Source organism: Gambusia affinis, linkage group LG18 (genome assembly GCF_019740435.1).
Source record: "Gambusia affinis linkage group LG18, SWU_Gaff_1.0, whole genome shotgun sequence".
In the NCBI taxonomy this organism is placed as follows: Eukaryota; Metazoa; Chordata; class Actinopteri; order Cyprinodontiformes; family Poeciliidae; genus Gambusia; species Gambusia affinis.
Window position 1 is genome coordinate 18,846,478 of NC_057885.1, and position 13,857 is coordinate 18,860,334.

General features: G+C 38.7%; 1 protein-coding gene across 2 annotated transcripts; it reads right to left on the minus strand.

The window, feature by feature from the left end:
• Positions 1 to 816: 816 nt before the first annotated feature.
• Positions 817 to 10,848, minus strand: tmem88b (transmembrane protein 88 b). 2 transcript variants are annotated; one of them, XM_044097434.1, is made up of 4 exons: positions 10,531 to 10,848; positions 7,723 to 7,887; positions 6,894 to 7,295; positions 1,202 to 1,999 (listed from the first exon to the last, which is right to left on the minus strand). In XM_044097434.1, the coding sequence occupies exons 3-4, from the start codon at positions 7,287 to 7,289 to the stop codon at positions 1,715 to 1,717; spliced, it is 681 nt and encodes a 226-aa protein (XP_043953369.1). In that variant the 5' UTR covers positions 7,290 to 7,295; positions 7,723 to 7,887; positions 10,531 to 10,848; the 3' UTR covers positions 1,202 to 1,714. The 2 variants fall into 2 exon arrangements, with proteins under 2 accessions (XP_043953368.1, XP_043953369.1); XM_044097433.1 differs by lacking the exon at positions 7,723 to 7,887 and having other exon boundaries at positions 817 to 1,999; positions 10,531 to 10,847.
• Between the last annotated feature and the right edge of the window lie 3,009 nt (positions 10,849 to 13,857).

The window sequence follows — 13,857 nt, forward strand, 5'->3', positions numbered from 1 at the left end:
TTTAGCACTAGAAGAAGATGACATAGCGACAGTTTTAACAAATATGTTAAATTGAAGAAAAATCATACACTTTCTCATGTTAGATGATGGATGTAACTAAAACGAAACTGTCAATGTTTAATACCGCTCTTGGATTTTCAGAGTTACATGCATGAAACATGCATGTACTTTCATATGTTCATGTTGTTCCTAAGATGTTTTGTGGAGACTTTTAAAAACAAAAATTCACTTTAATTTCTTGCCGTCTGATGATTCTGGTCTATCACCACTAGAGGGAGACAAAAGCTGCATTTTGTATTGTCCACTAATTTGTTGCAGTTTGCAATATCTATGCTTTTATCAAATATTTCCTTGGTATATGTTTGCGTTCAACAAGGAACATTCAATGCATCACAAGAGGTTTTATTGAGAAATATATGATTTATAAGTCAAGTTTTTTTGAATAGCACATTTCAGAAACTTGGCAGTTCAAAGTTTAACCAAGATTTTTGGGGCTAAGCTCATTTTGCTGAACTTTTATCCAAAACATCAAGATTTGAAAAATAAGATTTCTGTATGCCTCAAAACTTCAGACCTCTGCTGGATTGTATTTTTATTTTTTGCATGTTGTTATTTTCCATTTAAGGACAAAGATGTAAATACTTTATGTTAATAAATATAATAGTAAATGGGATCATGAAACTTTGTTTAATTTGTCACAGAAAGGTAAATGAATTGTCTGAATACTCGGGTAAATATGCCAGTAAGGCCTACGTGTTAAAAACAAGCATTTCATCAAGTCAGTTACTCTCAGTGGTTTAAAAAAAGAAACAACTCTTGAAAAATCCAAGAACTTTATTTATAAAAAAGGAAATGATGCAGGCAACGTTCACAAAGCTAAACAATAAACTACAAGCTCACAAGTACAAGTTTCCATGATGATGTAACTGTGATAAGAGACAAATCTATTTGTCATCACCCAGCGCTATTTTCAGATTTCCTCTTTCCTGTGATTTATTCAGGAAAGTCACAGATGGCTCCACGTCCGGTAAATATGCTGCTCTTGCATAAAATTTTGCCACATTTCTTGCGGCAGTTGTTTTGTTTTCAATCTGTGGCTTCATTTTGATCCTCTAGATCAGGGGTCACCAAACTCGGTCCTTGAGGGCCGGCATCCAGCACGTTTTAGTTCTCTCCCTGGTGGCACCAACAACCTTTTCAGCATGTCAATGTTCTTCTTAGGCCTTCTAACGAGCCATCATCTGATTCAGGTGCATTAAACCAAAAAGAGAACTAAAACATGCAGGAGGCCGGCCCTCGAGGACCAAGTTTAGGGACCCCTGCTCTAGATTAATCAGCTGCAAACCGGCAGCATTCATTAAAATCCATTAAGTGAAGCGTGATCTGTACTTTTACTAATTGAAGGTTATAAAAGAGAGGGGAGTTCCAGTCGAAGGAAATGTAATCGGGATGATGTCAGTAGAATTGGAGTCTATCCTTCACACACACACACACACGCACACACACAGACACACACACACATGCAGCCTCCCATACCAGGTATTGTTCTGATTTGATATGAGACATTACACACATTCTTCTGGTTTTGTTTTATTTTTTCCTCCTGTTTCTGAATCATTCTACCCAACCTTCATCCTGCTTCCCTTTGATGTGTCATCAAATAGTCTTCATCACCTCCTCGTCTTGCTTCTCTCCCCTCTATCTCTCTCCTCTCTCACACCCAGACCTTTCCCTTCGCGCCGCTCTCGCCTCCGTTTCTGCCGCCGCAGCAGCCGGTGCCCAGGCCGCGGTGCTGGGTGGCCGGCAGGTTCTTGTACACGGCCCGGCTGTAGGGGATGAAGCACAGGCCCAGCTGGAGGTGTCGGGCCAGACGGCAGTACGCGGCCAATGCCAGGACCAGCAGAGGGGTGACCAGGAGGAAGCCCACCACCAGCAGAGCCACGCAGCCTCCGTCAGTCAGCAGGTCGGAGCAGTAGGGGGTCGTGCCGTGGGGGCGAACCTGCAGACGAAGATCAGGAAAACTGCAGTGAGGGGTTTGGTAGAGGTACAGAACTGTGCAAAAGGCAGTTTGTTTTTTACTGCCTTAAATTCAATCCACTTTCTTCACTTCTGATACCGATACGCATATCTGAGGTTTAGTTTCAGCTGACACAATCCAATAAAGAAAACAGCCCTGAAATGAATGAAAACTGACATTTTTTTAAACCCACAGACATAAATTTAGTGAATTACAAACTTATTTGATAACTCTGCACCAGAACAGCAGTCTTAAATACAGCAATAGCTTTCTGAGCCTGGTCAAACATGTAAAAACAACACAACTTTAATTTATTCAGTCAGAGCAATTTGGAATGTAAAATAAATAAAGAGTCTGAAACTCTCCATGTTAGCAAGCAGAAAAAAGAGGAGGTAAAGTTTATATATTAAACCCCAAAAGAGCACCAAGTGTCAAAGTTCGCCACATTTTAGTCTGTAGCTGAATAAGGAAGCTCTTTGGGGAGGTTTCTGTCCTCCCTACATCCAGAAGGAAGCGCCAAAAGTACTTCTCTCTCTCCTGCCAGCATGAAGTGTGTTAGCTAGCAGCATGCGTGTGGTCTTCAGAATGGCGTGATTTGTCTGTTTCATTTGGTACCAGATTTATTGGACTGCTGGAATTTTAGCCAAAACGTTTGTTTTCACTCAGCAAAACAGCCAAAGGCTAAGTCTCTTAATGCAAGACTTCTTAAAAATTACCTTGTAAAAAGTAACTAGTTCCACTTCCTCAGTTACATTTATTAAGCGTGCTTAGTGTAATTTAATCTTAGTCATTCATTTGGCATATTTTTAACAGAGTTTAACAAAACTAATAATATTGAAAACTGGGACGTCATTTAGTGATTCGTCACTCAGTGTTATGCAAAAACATCATTACAATACCACTGTGCACAATATTCAAATAGCAAACCATTACGGAACAACAGACAACAAGATTGAAAAAAAAAACCCCATTGATTATTAACATTGACAGTTTTACATATTCGACAGCTATGTAAAAAAATGACAGATATCAGCTGACACCAATGCTAATGCCTATACATCCTGCATCTCTTCACTTTTTGGAGTGTAATAACTGTTGCCCAATATATTCCAAGTGTTGTGAACTTACATTTTTCATGCTAATGTAATATTTAGGAAGGTGTCAGAGCAGCAAATGATGGCATTAGAGATAACTGACATTGCTCAAAATGCTGACAGTCACAGAGTGATGGAAGCACAGATGAGAAAGAGAGGAAGAATTAAGTAGCGATGTGTCCCATCCGATATTTTAAATAATATTGTCGCCATTACAAAATTTTCTAATATCGTGCAGCCCCAGTGTGAAGTAGCTTTAAAAAAAAAAACAAAAACAAAAAAAAACGAAACAAAGTAATTCCTCTGAAAATGATTAGGAGGTAAACATTAGAGAAAGTATAAATGAAGAAGACTGTGTTAAACCATCACAATATAAAATATAAAGAAATGAGAATTGCCTCAAGACTTTTGCACAGTGCTGCGTTTAAGGGAAGAGGTCACGGATAAAAGCAGGAGATGACGCACACCATGTGGTATGTACGAGGTGAGGACAGGCGCTGGTTTCTAATCTGAAACGAAACGCTCACATTTATGAGCAGCATTAAGAATCACCATCTCAAAAATAAAACCCCTTTACGTAAAATGAATTACGCTCAAACCTTATGGCGAACTATAAGGTCCCAATCTTTGTTTTCTCAACGTCTGAATGGTGCATGCTGTTGAACACTTGTTGCTGAGCAATAACAGAGGGAGTGGGTGAAGAGGTGAAGGGATCACGATTTGAATGTGGGAGGGAAGCTGAGAGACAGATGGCCTGAATCATCCTTATCGGCCTTCGAGAGACGAATGTTTGAGCGTCCAAACAAAGCGCAGAGAACAGAAACGGTTTCCAGACCCTCAGCAGCATCGAAAATAAAACTGATAGCAGCAAATCTAATGCTTTGACTCAAATTAAATTCAGATTTAAAAAAAATAAATTAATATACATGAAGTTATCTAACAAATACAGATTTTTTTTTTGTTGAGTAATACAACAAATACATATGAATAAAGTTGAAGCTTTATTCACATTCAGGAATAGGCCAGAAATCGCAGCAATTTGTAGCTTAATCTGCTGATGTTTTCTACAGGTAGTCAGTCACCAGCAGACTTAAATTAACTTTCACAGACCAGTGTGGGACGCTCCCCCTCTGTCTCAAAGTCTTGAATCAATCTCAAATGTTGTGCTTGTATTTGCACTGGGAGATGTCAGTGCAGCACAAATGGGGAATCGTCAGGCTGCAAAAACAAAAAAAAAACATCTGGGAGATAACTGGAACATTAGGAGCGGCTAAATCAACATTTTTTCTACATTTTGGGGAACAGAAGAGACTCTTCAGCTTCTTAAGATGTAACTGGATCTCTTTATATGTCCATGTAAAATTAAATATATCTGTACAGTTGCAGGAAAAAGGAAAAGTTGTCATAAATGTATTGCTGTTTAGAGATAATGATGGTTTTATAAGCTCTGATTCATTTCTGATGTCTTTCTGCCCTGGCATTGTGCTAAACTCCTGATTTTATAGTGTTGCTCTCACTGGTGGTGGTCAGTAAATCAACTGCGCAGGTTATTAGCTGCTGACATTTAGCCTAAATCCAACAGACCCAGCAGGGTTTTACTTAGTTCTCTGATAAGAAGAATTAATGTCAGTTTTGTTAATCTGTTATGAATTTTTGTGCACTTTCAATTAGATTTAAATCAATTTAGAATCTTTTAAATACTGGGTCATTTTAATGTTCTCCTAATGGAGAAATCCTGTAATTTGGTTTCTAAATTTGAGGTATCTGAAGTAAAGTATTCTGTGTTTGAATCCTTTGTACTTTCTATTCTTTTGGTTTGACTCGCTCGTCCTGCATGCCAGAGGCTGGATAATCCCCCTCTAATCTGATGTCACATGAGGTCTGATTGTGAGAGAACATGAGAACGTAGAGAATCCTGGTTTCTCTGGTCATTAAAGGGAGGTCGGCGATCAAAAAAGAAAAACAACAGAAAGGAGTTTTTAGGACAAATCCACAAAGTCTGGATGATGTTTTGATCCAAAACAGGGTGATTAAAGCCAATAACACACAGGTAGTTTCTGTACTGATAAACTTTTATATTACTTTCTTTGTTTATTACTTAGTTGCAGGACCCCAGTTGCTCTTCTGGCTCCGTTGCTCCCCCCAGCTTCTCATCTCCTCAACATTTGAAGGAACATCAGATCTATCTGATTTTGAAGTCTCTCATCAAAGATGGAGCCAAAACTCCACCCTCCGCCTCAAACAAAACTATTTCAAACTTCTGGATCAAAGTTATAAGATTAACACTTTCAGATGTTTCATAAAAGTTTGGTTTAACCATCTTCCAGCCCCCTTGTAGTCTGGTGTTTAATTGCTATTTTATGGGATATACACAAAGTATTGGTAAACTGGTAAGAAAAATTTATGATTATATGTCAGTTTTTATTTGTAAAATGACTGAAGATGATATTTGTTGTAAACTGCTGCTATTTAAAGAAACTGAACTGAATCAAAGGATCTCTTTACATGTAAGGAACATGATGGTGTCCAGATCATAAGAGAACAAATCTGAACATTTTGGGCAGCCTGTTTTTTTAAATATGCACTAATACCGCTGGTCTATCAAAATTATTGTAGTGGTCAATTATAGTGTAAAAGTACACAACGTCACAGGTCAGTAGATTTTTGGTTTGATTCAATCAAGAAAACTTTATTAACTCAATCTTTTTCTACTTTGCTCAGCAGTAAACAAGGATTTTCTTTCATTTTGCAATTAATTAGATTTTCTTATGTTCTGAAACATAAGTATATGTGGTAGGGGTTGAACCAATTAGTCGACTAGTCGACTCTAGGACGTCTCGTGAGTTTTTACATTTCATGTCGACTAGTCGCAGTCATGTGATTGCCGGTGGTGACAGCCTGTGCTGATCTGACAGCACAGTATACGTCACAAGACACAAGAAAAATAAGTTAATACATTAGTTTAAATGATATGTAGATGGATGCATATTTGTGGTTTTACAGTGTTTTTAAAAGGAGATGGAGTTGCAGCTGCAGTCGACTACAAAACACGAGCCGTCTAAAACTCGCCCCCTTCCCGCTAAGGATGTTATTTAGCCGGCTCGCGAGTGTCTTTGTCACAACGATCTAACTAATACATTATGATGTTATGTTGCTGATTAAATAAAGATCTGTGGTAATGACACCTGCTGATTAAATAAAAGCCTGTAGTTAGTAATGACAGTGTATACTTGTCTGACATATAGCCGTGAGTTCGTGCTAAGAATGACACTTCAATATTTGCCATGAAAATAGCTAATAAAGCCTACAAGTAGTTGTGAAGGGTTTTTGCGCTTACGTCACTGTGACGTCACCGCGACTAGTCGACATCGACTCGACTAATATCATGATGTAGTCGACCTTAAAAAATATGTAGTCGTTCAACCCCTAATATGTGGTTGGATTTTCTCCAATGATTAAAGCAGCATAGGAAGAGTACAGGATAGGCACGTAACAGCATTAAAACCACTTGGAAACAATCGAATCAATAATTTATTGTATGACCATGTCAATATAAAACACTTAAATGGCCTTGGTGTTGTTTACATTTAGACACCCTATTATCCCAGCTGTACCTGAACGAAGCACCAGCAGCTGTTGGGAAAATTCCCTCTCAGTGGAGCATTTTATACAATGTAGCTGCATGCCGGCTACATTGTATCGGTATCGGTTCTGTATATGTTCATATCGAACCGACAGGGCTGGACATTTTCGGTATGAATGCATAAATCGTCATTTCTTACCGTAGAGTGACACAGGAAGCCGAACACCACCATGACGATGGCCGGGGTCAGGATAGTGCCGAACACAACGGCGGCGAGGCAAGCGTTGATGGCAGCAATCACCAGGTTCTGGGCCGTCACCAACACCGAGCAGGCCCAGCAGTCCAGCGACCCACGCAGCTCCAGAGGGGCCTCGCTCCCCCCAACGCCACTCTCGGCAGCGGAATATGGAGGAGGTATGACCACACGCGACGGGGTTTCTCTGCCTCCGCCCACTGCGGTGGTGGATGCCAGGGAGTTGGAATGGTGAAGATGCTGCTGGTGGTTGGAGTGGTGATGGAGGTGAGGCGGCAGCTCCTCAGAGAGGTCCAGGGCCTGGTGGTGGGCTCCCTTCTCCAGAGTGCTGCTCAGACTCATGGTAAACTGTAGAGAGAAAAATAGAAAGAAAGAGGCAACAAATGTCAGGAGCTACAAGATAAAACGGGTTAAGTTGATCAAAGTTGCCTCTTTGACTTTGGGTTCATGAAGAGGTTAGATGTTTAATCTGTGAGGAAAGTGTCTGAATCTCCCTGAGAGGTGATTATCATCAGCAAGCTGATTGGCTGAAAGGAAAGGGGCCCATAATTGCTGTTTGTTTGTTGTGGTGAAGAGATGAAACCAACATCAAGGTCAGGGTATGTTTGTGTTTTCTGGATGTGAAGTTGTTACATATTTAAACAATAGATGTATCTTTTACTGTGCAAATTAATGTTGCTTGAACTTTGTCACTTTTTGCCACATTACAACCACAAATCACATATTTTACTGTGATTTTATGGAATAAACCAACACAGGGTAGAACATACTGTACCTGAAATGGAAGGAGAATTATGCACCGTTTTCCAGTTAGGGGTTATGGTTAGGGTTGTTATTGTGGTCCAGTCAAAGTCCAGACCAAAAACCAGTTGAGAATTTGTGGCAAGACTTAAAGATTCATCTTCACAGATGTTCTCCATCAAATCTGACTTAGCTTTAGCTATTTTAAAAGGAAGAAAAAACAACAATTTCAGTCCCTTGACATGCGAAAGTGTTTTTAAAAAAAATACTCCAAATGATTTGCAGCTGTAATTACATGAGAAGAAGTGGTTCTCCAGAACATTGTGTCAATACAAATTTTGTTTTCAGGTTTTTTTTTTGGTTTTTGTTTAAAAAAAAAAAAAAAACAAATTAGAAAACCTTGTTACCTCACTGATCGTCTTCACGATTATGCACTACTATGTTGATTTTTCACATAAAATCCCCAACAAAATACCTAAATATTTTAAGTTGTAACTTAAAAAATGGTATGAAAAGAATTTATAGGGGCTGATATCTTACTGCAAAGCACTGCCTTATTCTGCATACTGTACTCCTCGTCCCCACGTGTAGATATTGATATAATGTGTTAGATTATCGAGTAGACGAGAACAGTTTTATTACTGCTGCTTTTAGCGAAGAATGTCAGCAGAATTAGATTTACAGCCTTATTCGACCACATTTTTGGATGAGACTGTTTGGGTTCGCCAGTGTTCATGTTTCCAAACTGATGCCAGAGTTTTAGTGGAAGTTCTGGTTGCATCCAAGATTCTTTAGTTTGCATCCATCCTGTTTTGGACATTTTTTATTTTTTTTGTTGTGATAAGCAGCTGTGTCTGGTACAGGATATCCTCACCTCTAAAGGGTTATGAGACAGAGTAACAGATAAAAAAAAAAGATCACTTCACTTAACAGATTCCACTCTTGTTAATATATCAGTGCTTTGACGCAAGGAATTTGTACCGGACCTCAATTTAAGAACGTAGAGACTGATTCTTCTGCAACTGCAGAAAAGGACTTAACTCCTAATCCATCCGACATTCAGTTGTATTCAGACAACATAGATTATTTACTCATTTTGATTTCTGTTTAGGTGAGATTACCGAGCTACAAATCTACTATGTTTTTAACCCTGCATTTGTATTTGTCTTTAAAGTGCTTTGAGATGACACCAGTTGTGAATTCGCCCTAAGCTGAAAACAGGAGAGGGCCGAGAACCGACCCCTGTGGTGCAACATAAACTGAGTTGATCTGTGTTTTTCATACATTGAATTAGTGTTTGATTGTGAGACAAAACAATCATGATCCAACCTTGGGGTCTAAACATTGAAAGAGATTTCTAGAGAATGGGGCAGAAGCAAAACTAAGCATTTACCTTTATCAGATTTACAGGTTTATGGAGCTACAGCAATTACAGCTTAAAATGAAATTGAGAAGAAATATTGTGGGGGAGCTCATAAACCAAACATTAAGAATCAACTGGGTTGGTTTTTCTAAACCCTTGTTAAAATAAGATCAGGTCGAGTGAGTGACTAATTAGAAAATATTAGTGTGATGTAACCTGTTTGTTGAACGTGCCCCTAGTCTATTGTTGTCCCAAGTGTTGTGAGGTGGAAGGTCACAGAGGAAGGCCTGGCAGGAAGGTGCATTCGCGCTCATGCTTGTCTGTGTGACTCAGTTGTACCGCACTCCACCCCTTTTACCTCCTACTACTGTCCGAAAAACAGTTTCTCTTCATAATATGCTTTAGTTTTAACTTAGAAGATCTAGATTACGAGAACAACTCATACTAATTCATGCCTTCATGATAAAATGTGGTGTGAAATGTTCAAACTTTTCAAACTTTATTGAAATCGATTGAAAATTGTATGCAAATATGGTAATTAGCATTTTAGAAAAATAAAATTATTGGTGCTAAATCTGTAAGCTTGCCCTCGGCTAGAGTATTGACATTAATATCTTTGACATTTCTAACCAAATGTAGTGACAATTGAACTAAAAAAATTACTCTCTAAAACTGGTGTCACTTTCTTTTTGCCGTTAATTTTGCTCTTTGTCTTACATTCAGAATAACTTATATAATTAAATGTTTAGGCAAATGTTATTTTCCCTTTTAGATGACAAACCTAAAATATCAAATTGAGGAAATTTCACCTTTCCATGGGTGTTTCTGTTTTTTTTTTGTTTTTTTTTAAGTCTAGCCTGCTGATTCAAAATTAGTGATTAAATTAATTTTAGTTTTTAAAATAAATGTAAGTACTATATCAGAAAAAAACTAATTCGTAAATGAAGGAATTACCATTTTTTCCCCATTCAAATTTTTTTCTTTTGGTGTTTTGTCGACACTAGACAACTGACCAAAAGAAAAATGTCAACATCTCACCAATTGCTTTTGTATTAAAAAGTTTAACTTATGTTTGTTTGGTTTTTTTTCTTTGTTTTATTTCTTAGTTAAAAAAAGTGGAAATTTTCGTTTGACTTTTTATTTTTCTCCCTTTTGCAGAATTTATAAGGTCAGTCAATAAAACAATACGTTTTTTTAGAGAACGTTATTGTTTTAGGTGCTTTAGGTGTTTGAATTTTTTGTTTGTAGAAATAGTTTATGACACCAACATAGAGACGCTAACTTGCAGCGCATCCTATCTGTTCTTCTGTCTCTGTGTGACGTTAATCTGAGCCAAATTAGCTCCAATGTTTCTGTTTCTCTAAAACTCTTAGACCTGAAAATCAGCTCGAAATGTGCAGATGTTCGTCTTTTTCCCCCAGATCAGATGTGCAGAGAAATGTAGGGAAATGGGATCGATGCTGCAGCTCTTGTACTCACGTTGTGATGTGTGGCCCGTTGGACCTCTGGCTGTTCCTCCTCCAGATTTGCTTCTCGTCAGAATGACTGCAGGTCACTTGGTTTCTCTGCTCGGCTCAACACTCTTTCTTCTTTCAGCTGTTTTTCCTGCTTTTTTTCCTCTGGTGATTTTGTTTTTTTCTGGTGGTTTCCAGCTGCTCCCTGCTCCTTCTGGTTTTTCTCTCCTTTATCTCAGTTGTCAGCCACTATATTCTCCCTTTTTTTTGGCCTTGTTACAACTTTAAATTAGTTGCTAACACCGTGTGCACAGATGCTGATGAAAACACTAGCTCTCACGGTTCCTCTGGTCTTTGTTTTAAGTATGTCAAACTTTTACCTCCGCCTCTTTTACCCCCTGCCCACCCATCTGATTGCTCCCACTTCCAGCCCACTTTCTCTCCCCTCCCATCAGACTTATCAGCCTCTCTCCAGCGGCTCCTCTCAGCGAACGCATTCCACCGCTCATATCCAGGACATGCTGCTCCCCCCTGACGTACCCAGCAGTGGGGGCTGGGTACGTCTTTCAGGGGTCAGCATGGGGCGGCAGGCCTGATAAGTTGAGGTTCAGGAGAGTAGAAAACAGGGGGGAAGGGCCACTCAGTCAGACTTTTGGTGTGTCTCCTCACAGTTATGGAGCAGACGAATCAACGGCGCTGAAGTATATGTTGGTTAATGTTCGGTTTGGTGGATCAACTTCTTTTAAGGCAACTTTTCAGGTACTTTTCCAAAATCTCAGTGAAAATAAAGAGCAAAACATCCAAAGCCAGCTACAGGGTGTTCATTTCCTCAAATTACATTCAGAGCTGACATTGGATTGCATTTATCAGTGCAGTATAAATGTGTTGCTATTGCAAAGCACTGCTGGGACACAATAAAGTTTTCCACACATTCAACATCCTGCTTTAAAGTAGTTTGTTTAGATCCTTTGTAGAGAATTTGACAACAGTTCATATAAACCTGGATGTCAATGTAGAGTTTTGTGGACGTTGAAATAACGGAAAAGGAGAAAAATCAGAAAAATGTGGGTTCATCGATGTCATGATTAAAATATATGTTATGCATTATCACGATTTCTAAATACGGCCATAAGTTTCAGTACATGTTATTTGGAAGTTTTGCTATTGATCAACACAAATATAAAGAAGGAAAACAATAAAGGGTTATAATTAGAAAATATACATTGTTATGTCATGTATTGCAGCTTCTTCTACTCTGATACTTTTAAATAAAATGATCATTCCTGAAATATCAACATCCAATAGAAGAAAACGTATGCGTTTTTGCAAAGGCTTCATGTTTTTCTTTTCAAATTAAAAATAGAAATGGAAATAATGGTTCTTTTAAAATTACAACAAACTTCCTATAGTTTATTTATAAAAAAAATAAATAAATACACATTCTGTCAAAATTTTATGTAACATTTGCGTCTCTAAACTTTTCGTCCTGTTGGATTGAGAGATAAGTTGGCTCTTCTTATTGCAGAGTGCTGCTCTATAATGTAGCATTCAGAATCTTGCATAACAAAATGTGAAAAAGTTGAAGGCTTGTTAATAGTGTGGTGTGTTGAAATATGAATGCATTATCTGCAGCTTCTTTATAGTAGTGAAGCAAGAAGAACAAGATCCCCAGAGATGGAGGAGGGCAAAAAGTGACTCTGAAGATAAAACATCAGAGCATGAACTCAATAATTAGTCTCGTTAGATCCTGATTTTCCACCCTTTTTCCTTTGCTTTGAGCTTTGCGATGTTTATTTGCACGATGTGACTACCGTCGTCAACATATACTCCCCGTCCTCCATAAACGACCCGAGGAACACTACAGGGACAGCGGTCAGACGCAACACATCCAGTTTTTTCTCCTCTTTTCTTGTCAGAAGAGATGAGATAGTTTCTTTGCGATCTTTGCTCCCGTGCTTTGGGAGAGCAGCATAAACAAACTTCAAAGTTGTGACCATCATGATTGCACCAGTGGAACGTGATTGGACGGCCGAAGTGTTTTGTCTTGGCAGCAAGGAGGACGTGAACTCTTATCACCACCTGCCTGCAGCAGGGTGGACAGATATACGGACGGAGGTGGTCTTCCTTTGTGTTTTCAAAGCAGGATTTCCTCCTGCTTGTCCCTCCACTGCCCCTTTGGCCTGCAGCGTGACCCGATAACGCGGCCACCTGCCAAATCTGTTGTTTCACATCAGAACCGAAAGTTAAGCCCGCAAACAAGCGGCAGAAACCGGGAGAATGCAGAGATTCTTTTTGTCGACGGCTGTTTAAACCGTGATGTCAAATTTCACAACCGTCGCATCGTCGACATACGTCTGATGGAGCGAACAGGAATCATGAGGTTATTGTTGCCCTTGGAGCGAATTACATCCTGGTACATTTCTGTTTTAAAAAGCAAACTGTTTTCTTTCTGTGAGCCCAAGAAATTTAATCCCGCCTGTGGATTATCAGGGAGGAAACTGATCTCTGACGGTTTTGTTACCGCTCTCCACTTTTTCCTGCTCTGCTATCGAGGAAGCTTGTTTAAGCTCCTTCCTCAGTTTACACATGGAAAAGAATGTTTTTCATACATATTTTCATTGTAACTAACAGCATTCCCAGGCTAATGAAACAATCCAAACAGATGACTTTAAAATTCTCTTTGACAAGTCTCATATAAAGCATAGCATGCAGATATATAGAGTTGCAATGGTAAATTGTTGAATTAATTTGTAGGATTTAAACCATAAAATGTATAGAAATATATATTTTTGCAACATAAACCTTTAGGGTTGTGCAATTAATCAACAACAATGTATTTACAACACACACTGTTTTTCAGACAAGAAAATCAGTAAATATGTCTGATAAAATTTTCAATAATTGAACTGGACTCTGATCCAGAACCACACAGCATTCTGGGAGATGTAGGCAGAGGTAGGTTTAGGTGCTCAACCTCTCACAGCCAGCTGAGCAAGGTTGGTGGCAACAACCTTGCTCCCTCCTTGGTTACCTAGCAACAGTCTGTTGAGTTTCAGGTTTCACTATTGTGCCTCATAACTACTTAAATAGAGGGAAGAAAATGAATATACACCATTGCCAAACAAAATAAAATAAAATTAAATCAAAAATAATTGCAAAATCCTAGAAAGACTAATGTGAAAGGATATTTAATTTTTAAAAAGTGTCAAAAGTAGAGACAGCTAATTATTAATATTTTAACAGTTTGCTAATGTCTTTTATTAAGATGTTCTGGCTGAAGCTGCCCTTGGAAACATTTATGATCTTGATAAGGCCCAAAAAGAAAATTAGTTCTTGCAAAGTGTTCGGCCTG

Excerpts from the sequence above, each read along its gene's own strand:
- tmem88b (XM_044097433.1), bottom strand. The coding sequence starts at position 7,289 with ATGAGTCTGAGCAGCACTCTGGAGAAGGGAGCCCACCACCAGGCCCTG. Across the intron at positions 2,000-6,893 it reads GCTTCCTGTGTCACTCTACG|GTTCGCCCCCACGGCACGAC; the intron begins GTAAGAAATGAC and ends CTTCGTCTGCAG.